The 20875-nt window shown below is 37.2% G+C and overlaps 2 protein-coding genes and 1 pseudogene across 2 annotated transcripts; all 3 read right to left on the bottom strand.

Annotated features, from left to right (window-relative positions):
* Positions 1-6733: 6733 nt before the first annotated feature.
* Positions 6734-9442, bottom strand: LOC114827627 (proline-rich protein 4-like). Its single transcript, XM_029109725.2, has 2 exons — positions 9016-9442; positions 6734-8135 (listed from the first exon to the last, which is right to left on the bottom strand). Exons 1-2 carry the CDS (start codon positions 9155-9157, stop codon positions 7090-7092), a joined length of 1188 nt encoding a protein of 395 aa, XP_028965558.1. The 5' UTR covers positions 9158-9442; the 3' UTR covers positions 6734-7089.
* A 3368-nt stretch (positions 9443-12810) lies between these two features.
* Positions 12811-16929, bottom strand: LOC114827409 (uncharacterized; annotated as a pseudogene).
* On the bottom strand, positions 16796-20538 carry LOC114827626 (translocon-associated protein subunit alpha-like). Its single transcript, XM_070806620.1, has 9 exons — positions 20312-20538; positions 19554-19718; positions 19409-19459; positions 19081-19169; positions 18151-18228; positions 17820-18023; positions 17579-17650; positions 17057-17140; positions 16796-17024 (listed from the first exon to the last, which is right to left on the bottom strand). Exons 1-8 carry the CDS (start codon positions 20376-20378, stop codon positions 17090-17092), a joined length of 777 nt encoding a protein of 258 aa, XP_070662721.1. The 5' UTR covers positions 20379-20538; the 3' UTR covers positions 16796-17024; positions 17057-17089.
* Between the last annotated feature and the right edge of the window lie 337 nt (positions 20539-20875).

The following is a 20875-nucleotide window of genomic DNA, read 5'->3' as shown; positions in this document are numbered from 1 at the left end:
CTCCTTCGATCATTCGTTACTTAAAACCTTTGACAGATGATCTGTTTACTTCTCATTTCACGGATTGACACTTTTATAAGACAGTCTTCCCGTCATTAGGGGGAGATAAGAACGTCAACGTACCTGAAGAACGACGCGAATTATCATAGACGACTCCCACTTTGTCTCATTTAGATCCCCGCACCGCTCAATCTGAAACTGAAGTGCAGCGCATATTAGATCTCCAAAGCATAGTTCAGAGCATGCCAGATGCATTCACTGATCTAGTGCAAGTGACAAGATGACATATTCCAGCTGCGAATATGCCTGTAAAAATGGATGTACCAAATGTACGACGAATTTCCCTCCTAGAGGCTTGGGACGCCACTTTGGCCGATCCACGTACATTAGCGGTTAACTAATCATCTGCCCCTACACATAAGCGTGGCAGACCTCTTGGTTCAAAGGATTCACACCCCCAAAAAAGGAAGCCCATAGCACAGGCACCTGAAGAGCCTACTGTGAATCTGACCGTCGCTTACTAATTCTATCCAACTAGTGAGGAAATTCTAGATTACGGAAGTGTTCTTGAAGAGATGAATCCACCTCCCGATAATCGTGAGATTTTGGTCGGTAGATTATGCTAGCCTAGATGATGTGTGGTGTAGAAATGAGATGATCGTCGACGATGCATTAGCATATGTAGTAGCTACTGGGATCATGTTGAGCGATGACATTAAACCGCGTTTCGTTGATGAATGTCGACATAGAACCAATTGGTCAAACTACAAACAAGCAATCCAAGTTAAACTCGATTCGCTTGTGAAACATAAGATGTTTGGACCTGTAGCTCTTACTCCTCCACATGTGAAACTTGTTGGCTACAAGTGGGTTTTTGATCAGAAGCTTAATAAGAAGAACGAAATTATGCGTTACAAAGCTCGTCTTGTTGCGCAAGGATTCTCACAACGCCCCGGGATTGACTATGACGAAACTTATTCACCCATTATGGATGTGATTACTTTTCGCTACATTATCAGTTTGGTAGTTTCCAAAAAACTGAGTATGCAGCTCATGGACGTAGTAACTGCGTATCTCTATAGGGATCTTGATACGGAAATTTATATGAAAGTTCCCAAAGGACTTACATTGATTGGATCAAATATTTCCAAACCTTAGAACACGCTCTCAATTCAGTTGAGGCGTTCATTCTACAGTTTGAAGCAATCCAGAAGAATGTGGTATAACCGTCTAAGTGAATATTTGACTAGTCAGGGATATGTGAACAACGAACTATGCCCTTGTGTGTTCATTAAGAAGTCACATTCTGTTTTACGATTGTTGCAATATATGTCGATGACATGAACCTTATCTCGAAACTTCTAAAGAGCTCGCGAGAACTGCTGTGCACCTGAAGTCAGAATTTAAGATGAAAGATCTAGGAAAGACTCGATATTGTCTCGGTCTCGAGATAGAGCACCGTTGGGATAGAATCTTAGTACATCAAATGAACTACACCCAAAAGGTGTTGCTCCGCTTTAACGAGGATAAACTGAAGCCTTCAAATACTCCTATGGTCATTCGATCGCTAGATGCAAACCAATATCTCTTACGTCCAAATGAGGATGATGAAGAGATTTTGGAGCCTGAAGTTCCTTATCTAAGTGAGATAGGCACTTTATTGTACTTAGCTCAATGCACTAGACTCGACATCTTCTTCGTTGTTAATCTTTTGACAAGTTACAGTAATGCACCAACACGTAGACATTGGATTGGCGTTAAAGAGATTTTTTGCTACCTTAAGGGTACTACGAATTTGGGCTTGTTATATGCCTACGGATCCTTGAGTGATGCCACACCCCCTTATCTCGAGTCGATTCTCACCTTGTTGGTATGTCGATGTAGGATACTTATCTGATATGCACAAGGTGAGCTCTCAAACGGGTTATGTCTTTACCGTGCACAAGGTGAGCTCTCAATCTCTTAGAGGTCAACTAAACAGACCTTAGTTGCCACTTCGTCTAACCATGCTAAAATTCTCGCTTTACACAAAGCAACTTAGGAATTTTTTTTGTTGAAAGCACTTGTGGGCCTTATTTGAAGCTTCTGCGATCCTTACCCCATCATGGATGTCTCGACGATGATCTATGAAGACAACGCACTATGCATTGAATAGCTCAAGAAGAGTTACAACAAAGGAGACAACACTAAGCATATTACGCCGAAGTTCTTCTTCTCACATTAACAACAAGAGCATCAGAAGATTGAAGTCATGCAAATCCGTTCACAAGAAAATCTAGCCGACCTCTTCACCAAATCACTATCGAAGACGACGTTTTAGAAGCTTGTTCATGGAATTGGTATGCATAAATTTTTTGAGTTGTAACATTGCTAGTTCTCTTTAGAATTGTGTCAGACTCAAGGGGAGTATCTTGAAGTATACATGCTTGATCTTAATGTACTTGTTTTCCCTACAATTATGAGCATTTTTCCCACTGGGTTTTTGCTACCTAACTAGATTTTAACGAGACACCCACATTGGGTTTATCATATCCTTGATGACGTCCCGTAGACGTTTCATTTGACTTTGCATTTCTCACGCATTTTTCCTTAGACTATGGGTTTTGTCCCCACTTGGGTTTTTACTATAGCCATAGGGGTTTTTAGTGAGACTTACTTCCTTATGCAAGTTCCTACCTTATTAAGATTAGCGTGTTCCCATAATCAGTGCCAATGAGTCGACTTTCTCAACTTCTACATGATGTTGAATCTACCTTAAGTATTTACACACTCAAAGGGGAGTGTTGTAAACTTTCTAGTTTAAGTGTAATTGTGTAAATCCTAGATTAGTTTTTATTCTAGTTATTCTTTCCTATATGAACTTGTATTCCTTGGGGATGAAGGATTTCTTCTCCCTTTTATTACTATTGATGCACAAAATCAGTGAAGACTTTGGAACAACAAAAAGTGTCAAGTTTGTGACATTCGCTAGATTGTTCCGGTCACTAGTGTGGATAAGTATGTAAATGGATAGAGACAGGGAAGCAAACACAAGATGTACGTAGTTCACCCAGATTGGCTACGTCCACGGAGTAGAGGAGTTCTCATTAATTATGAAGGGTTTATACAAGTACATAGGTTCAAGCTCTCCTTTAGTGAGTACTAGTGAATGATTTAGTACAAATGACATTAGGAAATATTGTGGGAGAATGATCTCCTTTTATAGATGAGAGTTTCTAGCTTTGTTCTAACATTGACACGTGTCGTGTTGTGATTGGCTTCTGATGTTGACACGTGTCGCGCTTGATTGGCTTATGATGTCGACACGTGTTGCGTTGTGATTGGCCTCCTGGTTGGAGGGAAAATCTTCTGGGTTCTTGACGGTATAACGTTGACTGGTACTCTGTAGTTTCGGGATTGGTCAAGTATGGTACAAACAATTACTATAAATAAATGCACTATGTAAGAGGAATAACACACACATTCCTCCACACAACCCTACATACATTTCTCTCTATATATATTCTCTCTCTGTGTCACCAGCCCCCTTCCCTTATTAGTTAAATATAGGCCATAACATATATGAATATATATGACCTGGTGCTGCTACGATCCGCAGCATGTGTGTGGCAACATATGTATAGAAAGGTTGGATTTAATTCAACCTTGTACCTTTTGGTTGAACTGCAACTTTTGGTTAAAAGACATGATGCTTACTTAAATTGTATAAGTAGAGTTTAAAGATGTAATTAGTCAATATTTATTTTCTGAAAATTCCAAATAGAATACATGTCTTTTGAGTTAACACTATTAAGAAGGGTTGTATATCTTCAACTAAAATTAAATGACTCGATGAACGTGTGCTTTAATGTCTATAAATACCTATTGTGGCATAATGTTTCACACACAATTTCAGAAATTTGTTTCTACATTCCTTGCTCTCTTCTCTCTCCATCACATTCATACAATTTCTTTCTAGTTATTTCTAAGGGAATATAATTCGGTTTTGCTAATCAAATATTCTATACTTTGTTGTATCCTGGAAGTGATTTGCCAAGAACCCTTTAGCAAACTCATTCAAGTGGGGGCAAATAACACTCTAAAGAAACGATTCAAGTCATACCTCAAAGTCATCCTTCGGAGTATTCTCTATATTTCTACATTTACTCTAACACCAAGAACCTATGTCTTCGATTCGAGAGGACGTGGGAGGTGAGCAAGAGTGAGAACGGGAAGAAAAAGATTTTCAAGAGAGGTGGGAGGGGAGCAAGAGTGTGAACATGAAGATGAAGATTTCATTGTTTGAGAGTGGTTATGGATAGGGATGGCAACGAGGTGGATTGGGTTTAGATGTGTCATCCCCATTCCCAAACCCATTTATTTTCCCCGAACCCCAACTCGTAGAAATCCCGAACGAGTTTTCCTCATAACCAAACCCGTTGGGTGACGGATTTATGATTGGGGAATGGTTTTCCCCATTATGATATTTATATATTTATTTATATTATTAACTTGTACAAGTTTTAAAAAACTAGCATTAGTCATCAATGTTGGGCGCATTGCACCCTCTGAGCACCACCAGGCAAGTCATCGTCCTCATCATGGGCCTCATGCTGAGCCTGTTGCTGCTTCCTCCTCATATCCTCCTCCATGTTCACATCATGCAGAGTCGTCTCCTCACACTTGTCCACCTCCATATCTGTGCAGCTTCAATGCATGATTATTAACAACCTCTTTTCATATAATAAATATTTATAGTTTTTTATTAATAGATGAAATGGTTCAGTTTTGTGTATAGGTTTAGGGCGGATACCCCAATAACCATAACCGAACCTGAAACCGAAAAATTTACCCGACGGTTACCCATAACCGTAATATACTCGAAATTTTATGCTCGAAACCGAACCATTCAGATCGATTACTTGCGGGGATCGGATTTGACGGGTTAAATTGCCATCCTTAGTTATGGAGTTCTTTGCTTGAGGGATGAGGAAATGGAGTGTATTGTGTTGTCTTTTATAGACACAAAATCAAAGGACAACCACATATTTTGTACCTATCCTAAGACTCAAAAATGCCGTTCAAAATTTGGCCCACTTTTGGATTTCCCGGCTAGGCAAAATTTTGAAAGTTTACTATTTCAAATTGTCATATGCACATGATATTTACAATTGCTCCAGAAATTCCAAATTAATTATCATAGTACAAGGCTTTTAAATTGGAGTGAGTAAACTTTTGATATTTTGTTATGTTCTTTTAGCATAACTGAAAGCATACAATGGATTTTACACTAAATGGTGAACAAGAGTGAAATTGAAGTATAACTCGTTTGGAAATGCTTTTAAAATGACTTAAATCGCTTTTAGAGAAAATGATTGGGTTCCAAGAGTACTTGAAGTGCTTTCCTACAAAAACAAGTTATGTACTTCTTGTAGGCATGACTTTAAGTGTTTTTTTAAGGATTCACTTGCATTTTAATTATGGATTAGTTTCAAAAATATTTTCAGCAAAAGCACTTACATCTGTTTTAAAAGTACTTCCAATTGAGCCTGTAGTCATTAATCCCATGACATTACTTCAAGCCCCATGGCTCTGAAAAATTAAGAAGAAAGAGAAGATTAATTTTTTCTTATCTTGGAGAAGTAAAGCAACGAAACACAATTATTTGCACGGGCAAGCAAAGAAGATTGCTAGGGGAGAGGGAACAAATATCCTTTGGCTTTCTTTCTTTCTTTCTTGTAGGAATTTTAATTTACCTCCAAGTTTATTTAATACCCTGCTTAAGGTAGGCTTAAATAAATTTTGGTGGTGATTAAAATCCATTTCCTAGAAGAATTTAAATTCCAAGTCAAAGTGAGAATCTACCTTAAATTGTGTAGCTTTGGATTTCTACACCTCCAACCCTTTCCTGCGAGCAGCCCAGTAGATGTGGGGGCATTTGTGGGGCTAAAAATAATCCCAAAAATCATGGAGCTGACACATAGATTATTTCTCAAGAAGGACAAGAATGCCCATATTAAATGAGCAGGTAGAAAAAGTCAAAGGTATTTATAATAGAATAATTTCTTATTCTTGTCATTAATACATTCCTCCAACATATTTATTTACACAAATATCTTGGAATATTCCAACGTAAACACAACCCAGGGCCGGCCATCCCTAAACCCTAGAAAGCCGTCCCACTTTCTCCTTTTCTTCTATAAATATCCACTTTATCTCTAAAATTCAGGAGATTTTTTTGCTAACCCCTAACACATTCTTTTTAGAATTCTAACTTTGGCATCAAAGATTCTTTGGCCAATGCCCCCCCCCCCCCCCAAATTCATCATGGGCGCGTGAGGTTTTTGACCTTAATCTTAGGTGTTACTATTTTGCAGATACATTTTCGTTAAAGGAAGAAAAGGCAGAAATTTGCATCCACACCAAGAATCGATCGTTGCACCAATAGTTCAATGGGGGATGATAGCTAAATACGCCTCTTTGAAAAGGACAATAGTAAGGTGTCATCAAATCCCAGAGGAGAAGAAAATGAATTGAATCTAGCATTGCCCCCTTCTTAAGTTTGTAGACAACACTTTCAAATCATCCTACCTCCTGATATCACTTGTATTAAAAAAATAATGTATTAAGTGGTAAATACACACAACTAACGTCTAATGAAACGAAAAATTTAGTTGTTAAAAATTTTGATTACTAAGATGTTACGTTGAGCCATGATTAACTTGTATGCGATATACAATACATAAAACTTGAATTCCCACAACTGTAATCCCAAAAGGAATCACAACAGAATAGTGAATATTTACTATGAAACACATGAAAAGTAACACTGTAACAGAAGCCATATGCATACGAAAATCTACAAAAACAAATGGGATATTACAATTTAAAGAAATAAAATCCAAACAAGTCAAATATTAACTCATAAATAAACAAGTGTTCCACTTTCTTAGCTATCTTTCTGATCTTTGCTTCTCTTTTTCTTCAAGGCTTGAACTTTTGAAGGCTTAATTTATTTTGATCTTAATTTCCTTCATGCTTTCACTTCACCACACAACAATATTCATGCTCCTACTTATAACTGGAAATGGTATATGGTACTTTAATAACCTAAGGATATTGAGGAACCAAAGGTGGCATGGGTGGGAACTTGCCATCCTTTGGGTGGGGGAAGTAATATTTTGGGTGGAGTGGTGGGATTGGTGGCTTCTTAAAGAATGGGTGAGGAATCTTTGGCAATGGAGGGAGAGGCTTAAAGAATGGATGAGGAATCTTTGGCAGTGGAGGGTGAGGCTTAAAGAATGGATGTGGCTTTGGCTTTGGCTTAAAGAATGGATGTGGCTTTGGCTTTGGCTTAAAGAATGGGACTGGTGGTGGAAATGGCTTTGTGTATATGGGAATTGGTGGGGGAAGAGGCTTTTTGTATACTGGGACTAGTGGGGGAAGTGGCTTTTTGTATATTGGGACTGGTGGTGGAAGTGGCTTCTTGTATACTGGGACTGGTGGTGGAAGAGGCTTCTTGTATACTGGGATTGGTGGTGGAAGAGGCTTCTTGTATATTGGGACTGGTGGTGGAAGAGGCTTCTTGTATACTGGGATTGGTGGTGGAAGAGGCTTCTTGTACACTGGGATGTGGGGAGGGAGAGGTTTCTTGTAGATTGGCACTGGTGGAGGAAGAGGCTTCTTGAAGATTGGTACTTTTGGAGGGAAGACCTTAGGTGGGAATGGAGGAAAAACCTTAGGAGGGAATGGGAATGGGTGTCCCAAAATTGGGTGAGATTTAGGGAAAGTTGGCAACTTAGGCAAATGTGGCAATTTGGAAAAAAGTGGGTGCTTCTTGTGAGGCCAAAAGAAGGCGGAAGTGCACGTCACAGGTGAAAATTTGAGCTTTCCACCAACCACTCCAAAGGTTTGTGTCCCATCACTTGCCTTAGACTTGAAGACTATTTTTGTGGATTTTAGGCCGTCATGGGCAGCACAAGGGACAGCTGATGCACTGTGGAGTTGGGCATAACAGTCCTCTTTTAGTTGGTTTTCTTCTTTTAGAATCTCTTTAGGGAGTGAGACTTTGAACTCTCCATGTTCATTGAGCTCCCCAACTCTTCTTGTCTTGAAGTGTCCATTTTCTGGCTTGCAATCAATTGTTACACGAAGACCTACAAAATTGTAGCCAGGTTTGATAACAGTTTACGTCGAGAATAAAAACCTAATTGGTGTATTTGTTTGTGAGAGGGAGAGGGGAAGAATTAAGTGTTATACTAGAGAAGTTATCAGGGCCGGTTTAGAGATTTTTGAGGCCCGGGGCGATGCTAAAAAATGTGCCCTTATTTTATATAAGAATTTTTTTTTTTCACACATAAGACATTGATAAAATTATACTTACTCTTTGTTGAAGATTAGACTTGAATTGGAATACATGTTTAAAAATAACAACCCACATAACTACTAGCCACTAATTAAAAATAAATTAACAACCAAACAAAAATTCGTAAAAATTGAAAAGAATAAACCTCTCGTTAATTTTAAACAACAAAAATCATTGATTCTAATTAAACTTCTTGATCATTTAGTCAAATTTTATATATTTATACTCTTATGAAAAGAAATTTGTAAAAATTGAAAAGTAGATAAGCACACATGATGTTTTGAACCCAATACCTCCTCATTAATTTCAAACAACAAAACCACAAGTTCTTGTTAAAATTCTTTGTCATTGATCCAAATTTAATAAATTTATACTCTTATAAAAACATATAAAAATATAATGTCCTAATAATTTTGGTATCCCCAATTATTTTGGGTCCCAGACGGTCACCCTGCCCGCATTGGGCCTGGGCCGGCCGGTCCTGGAAGCTATATAATTCCGTAGGCGAAAGAGGAAATAAAACTTCACTGAAACTGTTTTCCAAATATAGTCAGTTTTCTGTCCACTTTTGAGTTCATGCAATATTGCAACACAGTAATATGCATGGCAATGCATAAATACCTAAAATATGAGCAGCTTAGACAGAAAAATGCAACCAGCAATTATGTTACCTGAAAAGGCACGGCTAGTCTTAATGCTATTCTGATCACAGTCAGTACATTCTCCAACACCAAGTACCTCAACTGTCTGTTCAGCGTAGCAAAAGCTCACAAAAAGCACACAAAGCCAGAAGCACTTCTGGAAGATCTTCATTGGGAACCGCACCCCAACGAAGACAAAAAAGCTTAATCTATGGTGGTTATATGCACTAGTATTACACAGCTTAAGTTTAAGCTTCTTGTATTACACAGCTTACAAGGCATACATTATATAGTGCTTATAAGCACTTCGATCTAAAAGCACACCGCACTGAAATTTAAGGGCTTCACATGAGGTTAGGGACCCTTCCCTTTAGGGTTAGACCTTGCGTTTAGGGGACAAGAAAAGGACCGTACGTAACGCGCGCACTGACTTCATCCTCCATATCACAATATCGTCCCTTCAATGAGCTCCCAACTGCACAGCTTAATGCGTGTTGGTGTACTTATCTGTCTAAACCTACTTACTCGGCTCCCATTAATACCTTGCTTTTTACACAAAAACCATGCTTAATTTACCAAACTAATCTCTGTTATACAATCACTATATGCCCATACAAATTTAAACTATACGAGAATGAGTTGACAATATTTATCAAGTTTACACTGTTTGACACGTGCATGACTATTTATGCACATATATGGGAATAACCGAACTTGTGGAATGAGAGTGGCAGACATATATAGGTGCAACCTCACCTTGCGGTTGAAAACAACCAAAGAAAGCATGGAGAACTAGAATTGAACTCGAACAAGAATGAGAGGGGCAAACATATAGGTGCAACCTCATCTTGTACTGAAAACAACCAAAGAAGCATGGGAAATGAAAATTGAACTCGATACCATTTGAAAACAAAGCTTTGATAATTCAAAAAGTCGGGTCATCAAGACACTACTAATCACATTGATAATATCTCAACTTAATTATGTACACAACCTTGCATGTGTTTTGTTTTATCACAAAGTTGTTGGATATTTATCGATAAATAATGCCAAATATATATACATAAACTATATGCTTATAAACAATAAATTGCAACTAAGTATATTTACATAATATGAACGAAATTAATATTAAACAAATACTATAATGATCGAGGCTTACGTACCATAATGTCCTTGATAAAACAGAATTTTGTCCCTACTTTGTGCTTATAGTTTAATAAACGTCTGCTTCACCAAGATTCAACGATCTAAGTCAAGATTCCAACATTGAAAAACTTGACTTCTGACGAATATCTTTGTGGTTCTCTTAGTCAAGATTCCAACATTAAATCCAAAATTAAAAAAATAATTGATTCTTGGATTTAATATTAGAGTTTGAGCTAAATAGCCCCAAGGTCCATTTTTTGATAATCAAATATATATTAATAATTAATCACAACCCAAAGCCCAAACTCAAGGTTTAAGCTAAATTTTGCTCTTCATGGTCTTTCTAATCACTTGGTAGAGAGACAAAGTGCTAAGTGTAGGAAACATTTTGGTGGTGACCAATGTGGGACAATGAGATATAATGAGATTTTAACTCGAAACTCCAACAAAAAACCTCGTGCAATTAAGAGTAAAATCATTCATTATAAATTGTAATTTATTCTATTAAATTTCCGATACGGATACTAGGATAGATTGTATTCTTCTACATGGCACACCCTTTCCTCATGAGCCGATTTTGCAAGTTACGCGTACGCTTAACAATTTGGCGATGGTAACATATGATCATATGAGCCCACATTTAATTTCTCTTATTGACTTGGTGGTTTAATTTGTCACAGTTGGGAGATTAAAAGAAGAAACAAATGGTAGCATTTGCATAATATATGTGAGGCACATAGCTAATTCACGTGGTCATCATATCAACTAAAATATCAACCAATTGTCATAACAACCAAGGTCTCATCAAAAGTACAGGCTGTGTATTGAATGTGGACGCACACTCATCATATGCCTGTTTAATTACAATAGGAGGCTAGTAGTAGTGGAGTTCGAAATGCCTCCTCTCTTTTCCTTTTCAAATTTGAAATTGATTTAGAGAAAATTGGACTTGGTTTCTTTACTTGGAGTAATTAAACCTTTGATTCAATTGAAATTTCAGTTTCCCAATGAAATATTCATGAGTATTGGTCTCAAAACCCATCACAAAATGGAGTAGTGCTCCTTTTGGATAACGCCGTTAGAATTTCTAGTCGAAAGAAATGGTTATAAAGGACGAAAGTTAAACAAATTTAAGGACCAATACTTATGAATCTTTAATTTAAACTCCGATCAAAATTTGAAGACAATGTCTAACTCAATTTGTTTATTCATATGAGCATGGTGGAGTGGGTTCTAAAATTGTGGAATCATAGAGCATATGGAAAAAGTTAAGTTGTTCAAATGACAGCAATCAGAGGCATGTTGATAGGTATTTTCAGGGCCGGCAATGAGAATTTGCATTTTTAGGCGAGTCTTTGAAGTGGGGTTTTAGAATTCTCTGACATCAATTTTTTTTACATTGATGTGTATATGTATAAAAAAGAATTCACCAAATGCATGAAATATGCTATTTCTAAATCAAATATCATTAAAATAAATATCAAAAGAAAAAAGATATACAAACATTATTTATATATTACACGTGTCGTGTTTTTACATCCAAATGTACTAATTAAGCCGGTAAAATCGTAAAAAACAATAAAACTTAATTGATGAATATAAGAAATTCTCTTATGCTTCTGAAATTTAGCATCACAAGTTCACAATTTTCAAATATACCTACATAAAGCCAAATTACAAACACAATAATAATAGGGTAGTGCTATCCACTCACCTATTTTTACTTCTTACACACTCTTCTCAATTTTCGGCCGTTGGATCAAATGAATTGAAGAAATCAACAACTTAACAAAGGTGTGTGGGAGGTAAAAATAGATGTGTGAATAGCACTATTCTAATAATATCAAACCATTGGTACATTACAATACCAAAGAAAAAAATTCCAATAACTCAAAAAGAAAAAACTTAAAAAAAGATGAATTCTCTCTTCGATTGCCTTATTAGTTTGCAGTCAAGAGTCCAAGATTGAGATTTTGAGAAATTTCTCTATTTGATAAGGGAACCGATTGGAATAAACAAGGGTGTTTAGAATTTGGTGTTGGTTTGGAAAATGCGACAGAGGCCAAAGGGTTTAACCGTTTAGCGTTTATTGTCTAGGGAGTGCGACAAAAGAAGTAAACAAGTTTGTTTTTCACATCAATCAGAACATGTTTGAGTTGCTTGACGTTTCCCCTTTAACATACAAATTAAGTTTGCTATTTTATTTATTCAATTAATTATATAAATAACTAAATTTTATAAATGTTGGGCCGCTCATGCTAATGGGCTAATTAATAAAACAATAAAAAAAGGGTGAAAAAACAAATTTGTCTTCTATCACACAAAAAAAATGATGGGCAATAATGTAATTTCATAGGTCTAAATTTTACTGTTTTTATTGAAGCCTCACCTATAGGTGATGTTAAAATAAAATATTAAAAAAAAACCAAAAAAAATGTGTTTATACACACAAAGTGTGTAGGCAAATGCTAGTATATATAATAAAAACAAATTGAGGGTCCCTGCAGAGTGGAGGTTGGATGAGGATTCTCTCCCTTTTCCTTCCCTCCTACTTGAACGACTATGAATAAGTCACGTCAACATCTTATATTGATTTTTTTTATAGGAATAAAATGATAAAAAGAAAAGTATGAAAGGAGGAGAGGAAAGAAGATGGAAATATGAGATAAGAGAATCCTACTCGTTGGAGAATGCCAACTGCCCACAGGGCCAACTCTGGGTATTTTTGTACACATACTCAAGCCCCTACAAAGAAACTTGCCAATATGGTATAAAAGAATTTCTCTATGATATTAAATAGACTACTCACTCTATTATATGAGGTTAGATATCATTCCACTTGTGGGCTCTAAGTCCTGTATCAAGTTGTAGGTACAAGGGGTAGTTATAGTGATAAAATTATTGGTATGACCGTATAAGTAACTAAGAGAGAAAAACTCTTGAAACTCCATATGGTAAATTGTTGTGACAATATTTTATTTATTATTTATTTCTTTAGCGCTCCTGAATTTAAGGTCAAATTATATGTGGAATCATCTACATAGGATTTATCGGTAAACTATGCATATCAAGTAAGAACATGTTTACGTGCAGGGAATAAGAACATGAATCAATTCAATTTCATGTATTAACAAAAATGTAACCATGAGAATTATTTTCCTTCTTAACCTTTTTACAACACATAGAATCTGTTTGGACGCGATTTTGCACCTACTCTGCCCATATACTTTAAGTTGTTGGACGAGAGAAATTTTAAGGATCGGGATTGGTTTCCGTATAAAGGTTGAATCAATCGTATAATCAATCTAGGTTTCGATCCTAGTCGAAGACTACGAGACTTGGAAATGATAGAGTTTTCGCCAAGAATTCCGAGTATATTCAAAGAATATGCCGCGAAATTGGAATATTATCATAATTTTACAACTCAGCAGACTTGCCCATCACGAAATTCACCCTTGTAAATATAAAGTTTTGCAACGTACAGAGCCCTCTTCAACTCAGCACACAAACACAAACGCTCTACGCGAAACCTTTTCACACCCCTGAGAAAAATTCTAATTATCCTAACACCTCGACAGCACACCCTCAGTTTGGATTAACAACATTGTATTGGCGACCAGCAACACATTTAGTTTGGATTAACACCACTAGAGCCATAAAATCAATCGATCGAGAAGTATCTTCAATTTTGATTAACAACACTACTTTAAGTTTGATTATCTATCCAAGTCTCAGTCGACGAGGAGTCTTCAATTATTTCGCCAAATGAGGTCACTTCATTCGCTTCTCAGTGAAGTGAGGTGTCTATAATCATTACTCCCATGTGCAATTCAAAGTTCACCATTCCGACAGTCAAATGACATTCACAATAAAAGACACTCATTTCCTTTGAGTATCTTTACTCTTGCATCCTGATTCCAATTCGGCGCACCTATATTTTTACAAATAGAGTCGAAGATCTTGAACTTAATAGTGAATTGAATACCTTCTCTTTAGATTATAGAACCTAGCTGTTCAATGCAGAAGTCAGCAAGGTGTTCAACACCATACCACCACATCTATTCTACTCGCTCAACCAAGCTCAATCGCGAGTTGCACGCATGCATTCACAAGAAAGATGTAATTAGCTCAGTAGTTGCTCGATATGCATGCCACGTAAGTCTTGTAATTTTTAGGATCAAACACAATAAAAAAATGTGAATTTTCTTAAAATCCATAATCAAAAACCTAACATCAATTACTAGTTGATCTTATTCCCTTTCAATAAATATGCCCTAAATTGCTTTACACCCATAAGCTCGAACCTACAACGTGAAAAGCTTCTACAGTTAACAAACTGAAGCTTTAGAGCATTTCTTTTTTATCTGGTTCTTACTAACTACTTGTGCAGCATTAAAAATGCAAAAATGTGTATGAAAAAAAAAAAAACCTGACTTGAACGATCCTGTGTTAAACTACTTGTACATCATTGAAAATGCAAAAACATGTATTTTTTTCATGGGTAAATCTCAGTTTACTACTTTTAAGTTTCGTAGTTTTCAACATTTAGTTTTTCGTCCTAGAGTCATACCTAAAGTATTAATTTTAGGATAGTCTCATACATCCGTTAATTTTGCTGTTAAGTCTTCCGTTAACTGATGGCGTGGCGCCCATGTGAATAATGACTGGACGCCACGTGTCATTAAGGGTCCACGTGGAAATTAAAAATTTTAAAAAAAAATTTCCGCCCAAATTTAAAATATTAAAAAAATTAATTAAATAAAAGTATTAAAAAATTAAAATTTAAAAAAAAACTCAGAAACCCCTTCGTCTTCCCCAGCCGACATCCCTCCACCCCTATCACGGCTCCCCCCCTCCACCCTCTCCACGACTTCTTGGTTGGGCTCCAGGCGTTATAGAAGGCTGCCCGGCCCTTGATCAAATTCCTGCGGTTTGAGCCGTCCGATTTGATAACCTTGATTCCGCTGTTCCCATCCAAATCCTGATTATACGCGATCAGATCACCGCTCGGAGAGAAGGTTGGGAACGAACCCTGAATCCTCAGCATCTGGAGTTGTTCAATAGGCGAAGACACTCGCTCGATATAAGGAATTGTGGAATCGGACTCGCCCCACTGAGTCGAATCACCCCGGAATCGGGCGAAACAAACGGGTTGTAATGGTGGAAATTCGGGTTCAGGATCTCTTTCATAGGCTCAAACGTCTTGGATTCGACATCAAAGAGCTCACTGTGTCGGAAATTCTTACCGGGCCAGTGAGTCGCGACGGCGATTTGTTTGCCGTCGTGGAGAGCTGTCGGGATGAAGCAGTGGAGCCCCGATGGAGTGACTCGAGTGGTAGTGATCGGGAACCCAAAAGAGGACTCCAGATCTTTGGGAAGATGAAAATCGACCCAGAAAATGCTCCACCAGCCGTCGTCATGTTGGCAGTGAAAATATATGACGGAGTCGCCGAACCAGGTGGGCCAGCCACCGCCCTCGCAGACGAGTACGCGCTTGCTGGGTCGCGATGCTTCGAATACGACTATATAGGTGTTGAGCTCGTGAAACTCACCGCCCCCTGGACGGGATCCGTACGAGGCGACGGCAACGAATTTTCTGGAGAGAGAGAAAGCGGGTTGTGATTTTGTCATGGAGGAGTGTGGATGAGTAGAGAGAAGACCAGGATTTGAAGTATCGACTGGGATCCTGGTGAGCTGAAACGAAGTAGAGGGTGTGATTTTTTTATGATGGGTCGGTCGTGGAAGAAGGATCCGGGTTTGGAGTGCAAGAGTTGGGGATGGGGGAGTCCAAGCCGGGTTAAGTAAATGGCGGGAAACCCGGTTGGCTCGGAGATGAAAACGAGGGAGTGGGGTTCGTGGTTGTTGTCGGCGAATTGGGCGTTGAAGTTGATGGAACGGGCGTCAGAGATGCGGCGCTCAGGGCCGATATTGGTGGAGGAGGGGTGGACAAGGATGGGGAGGGCGAAAATGTCAAAGCCATAGTGGGGTCTGCCAACGGTGGAGAAGACGACAGTGCCTTTGGGGTCGGTGTTCACCGTGGGGGCAAGGGTGAGGGGGATGGACGGGTGTTGGGTGGGAAAGACGAAGGGGTTCTAGGTTTTCTGACAATTTTTTTTAATATTTTTATTTAATTAATTATTTTAATATTTTAAATTTGGGTGAGACACTTTTTTTTTTGAATTTTTAATTTTCACGTGGACCCTTTAATGATACGTGACGCCCAGTTATTGCACCACATCATCAGTTAACAGAAAACTTAACAATCAGACTACGGATGAATGAAACTGTTCTAAAATTAACACTTTATATACTCTAAGACGATAAAAACTTTATATACTAAATGTTAAAAATCACGAAACTTATTGGTAGTAAACTAAGATTTACCTTTTTTTGGATTTCATTGTATGCTTTACTCTCACATTATTAGCAGAGCCACTATTCTTTGTATGTCAAGCAGTACTGCATTGTTTTACCTTAAACAAGCTTTCCATCATCCCTTTTCTTAATCCCAACAGAATTATCATCACTGTGACCAAACCCACACCGACTAAACGTCGAATGCGAACATTAACGTCATCGTTTTTCATACCAAAGTGTTGCTACTATGCATAAACTTACATCCTTTAAAAACGGTGAATCAACAAATGACAAGCCAAATCCATGCAAATCCCGAATCAAAACAAGATCTTAAGGAAAATTGTATCGCATCAACAAAATTGTATGATTCCTAGCATTGCGTTAGTTGAACTTCTCAACTCCATCTCTAAAAAAGAAAATGTAAAAGTTTACCGTCATGTCTACAAAAGCAAGGCAAGTAATGGTTTCTGGTCTAAATTCCATAACTAGCGCAAGTTTTCGACCTCTCTTCAATATCTTCACATCCCTAGTGTGGGTTACAAGAGTCTGCACTTCAATGCAATGTCTCGTGCAGATGAACTGCGAACAGTTCTGTAATCTATTTCTTCTTTTTTGTTTTGTCTTTGACTGACTGAGTATATGCAGTTCCCTGGCCATCAAAAGAGTAAAAACGGAACACATAAGGATGGATCCTTGAATTTATAATGATCAAAGTTACAAACTACACTTTAAACAACACAGTTGACTCGGCTCACTAAACACAGATGAAATTAGAAGAACCGATGCTTCTTTGTTTTGTTATATGCCTCATTTAAAACTTATACTTCTTTATTTTTCTGTGGCAATTTGAAACACCGATTAAACTACAGATGCGGGAAGTTCTACATGAAGCAACCCATATCGAATAGGCCCTATTAAAACTTATGAGTGCATGACTTGGATTATGAGAGATGCAAATCTCAAAAAGAAATTGATAACTTTTAACAGGGCCATGTTTTAACCATTGGAAACACAAAATTTGAAAATTCAAAACAAGTTAGCAAAATAAGAATAATTAGGAAGATATTTTGGAGCATCAACTGCATACCTGAAGCCATTCATCCATAGAGGCATCGGTAGCCTTGGTTCCAACTTCCACCTTGGGAGCCCTCTTGGTTTTCTAACCAAAAATAGACATACACAAAAGAGTAATTAAATGAAAAACAATGAACAAAAGTAAATATAAACATATAACTAACATGACCTATATATTTTACTAAACGTGCAGTTTTATAAAGATTTGAAACAAGTACAAGAAATTCAACAATCTCATAAGTAAGTTTGAATACCTTAGAAAGGTGCTGTATTTGACCATGAATCCATAAACCTAGGAGGACAAGAAGGGCACATCCAAGGGTGACAAGAAAAACAGACTCAATGCTGAGCATAGCACCAGCCTCAACAACTTCAATAGTACCATTGTAGAAGGTGCTCTGGTATGGTTGCTGGTCTATCTCATAATAAATGGTACCCACAAGATCAAAAGCGCCAGGCTGCATAACACAAATTAAATGATTTAGGTCAAGTGTACCACTCCATTGATTCAATTGCATTTTAAAGTAAAGTTGACTAAAAATACAAGCAATTCCAGATGTTAACAATAGATAGAAATGATGATACCTGTAAGAACTTGCTGACAGCAAATATGTATGGGAAAGTAGCCTGGGCCGAAGCTGGAACAGATCCATTGTTAAAAGCCTACAGTTAAACCACATCTGTAAGTGAAACTGACAAAAGTACAAAATAAAACTAGCCAGAAGCAACTTTAATGCAAAGAATAACACAAAATTCCCAACATGAAAAGATAAGAGGTACATTTTACAAACTAGGAAATCTAAAATGGTGTGGGAAAATAAATGACCAACCAAATGGTAATGGGTTTTAAAAATATAAGTAAAAAGGCTTTAGGTTATTAAACTTTTTGAATCCTCAAAATACTTTAAAATGAATCAGTTCAACATGTCATACAAGTAAAAGGCAAATCTTCTACATTAAAGTTCAAATCTGAACTCTCATCACTCTCAATGTTCTTGATTGAGCTATCAAATAAATTGGCAAGTTTGATCATCCTTTCAATGTGACTATCAACCCTCATCCACTATTTATATTAATTATTACAATACTAGACAACTGAGCTCGTGCTAAAAATAGGCAATGAGGGGTATAATCTTTACCAAGTCAATTATGAAAACAGATCTCACTAAGCTTCAATAAGAAACTTAGATAACCAAACTTACACTGGTCATGGATATCCTGCAAATCTAGATTTTAACAAACTATGGTTTGTTAAGCATACATATCCTTCACTTGTAAAATAAGTTACATGCAATCAGCAATATCACAAGCAGCAAGCAAATAAAAAGAGATATTATAGCAATATGGAAATAAAAAATGAAGTCCAGTTGTCCATAACAAGATTAATTGTCATAAAATGTTTCCAGATTCTAAAAAACCATGTTAACCAACAAAAAAAATCTCTTGATGAAACAAAACAATTTAAAAGCAAATCCAGAGATTATTTATGTGTAAACCAATCATACCAACAATTACCTGGGCAGTAAGATTCTGAACCAGCAGATTGTGATCAAAAGGAAGATGAACGCTGGCTTTGATTGCAATCACATTCAAGCTTGACTCTCCTGGTTTCACATCAAAACAGCAATTAAGCTATGTTCTAAACATTTCAGAAAAAATATAGCAGAAAAAGTGCATTAGTACGCCAGCACAACAAGTAATCATGTTGCTCTTTCCAAGGGGAATTGGCAAGTTACAGCACAGAACAAATAATAAAGGTGATAAAAACGATTTGAACACAGCATTGCATTGCACTCAAAGAAATAGAGAATCCAATCACATAAGAAAATATTATGTTTATTACCATCATTTTTCAGACCAACCAGTATTTCAGTCTCTTCCCCTGCCGCCACCGCTACATAGACAAGATCAAAGTAAAAAACACATTTCTAAAATTGAAAACAAATGGCTATAAATTTTCCAATGTACAATAATGATGAAATTCTTACTTTTAGCGATGTTTTTGGGGAAGACACAGATTGTATCAACTCCGGGAGCTGGGCTAAAACTTCCGTCTCCAAAATCTTGGACATCCTCGCCAACAATCCCGAGATCACTGCTTTCTTCCACGGTGTCAGAAGCATCCACTTCCGAATCAGACTGGCCCCTAGCGACTAAAGATCGGAAGAACCATATATTCAGTACGACCCACTTGGAATCCACATTAAATCAACCAAAATATTATCTTAATTTCCACAAATTATGAATATTGCAAACCAAACACGTAAATCACAGTCTATTGAACTCAAGACTCAACTTTTGCTTATCTAACCCAGCATGCAAACATTAGTTAAGTCATCTGAAAAGGGCAGGACAATGAGCGAAAAAGATCAACAAAACACGAAATCGAATTCCAAAACCTCACGAAGGCAATTGCATGTTAGCTGAAAAGCCTACCTTGAAGTGAAATTTCGCTTTCTACTAATTAAATTAACGACAATAAACTGAGCTAATCCATGCCAAACCTACACATCAACAATAAATTCAAGCATACTCCATCAAGACAATGGAGCATCAAGTCGATCAAAACGAAAATTAGTCAAACCAGATCTAATTTGCACCGATCAACAAAGTCAAACCCAACAAGTATACACCCAACACTAGCTGGTAAATCGATTCGATGAGCAAATCGCAATTTCAACAAACGAAATGAACGAAACAATACAATCTATATATTAGATCTAGATTTGGGGATTGAGAGAGAGACCTTGGAGGAAAGGGGATGCGATGAGGAGGAGAGTGAGGAGAAGAACCCTAATCGCGCTGGTCGCCATGGGCGGTGGTCGGAGCTTGTTCTTTAGGGTGGGGTGGGGTCGTGATGTTGGTGTGAGATTTGTAGTGAGAAAGAGAGCGAGGGTTTCAACACAGCGCCTAAAGCGAAGAATAACGACAATTTTCAATTTTTATAGTGATTTTCGGGAATTAATCAGAAATAGTGGAAATGAAAAATTGCGAATTTTTATAGTTACCTGTAGCAACGATCCATCATCTTCATTCAAATTTGAGTAACGATTATTTAACTAAAAAATCATTACCATTAGTTCATTAACTCATTAAAATGTGTATATATAGTCATTTTCATCAATTTTGTTAGAATTCTGTCAAAATGAGTTATGTTGGAAGAATCATTACTATAATTAGATTAAAGCTGAAGGATCATTGCACTAATTTGGTTAAAATTGAGAGATCATTTCTCCAATTGGATTAAAGTTGAAGGGTCATTGATCTAGTTGGGTTAAAATTGATAGACTATTACTACAATTTATTCTAA

Source organism: Malus domestica, chromosome 10 (genome assembly GCF_042453785.1).
Source record: "Malus domestica chromosome 10, GDT2T_hap1".
NCBI classification, from domain to species: Eukaryota; Viridiplantae; Streptophyta; class Magnoliopsida; order Rosales; family Rosaceae; genus Malus; species Malus domestica.
This window is presented reverse-complemented; position numbering and strand designations above follow the sequence as displayed.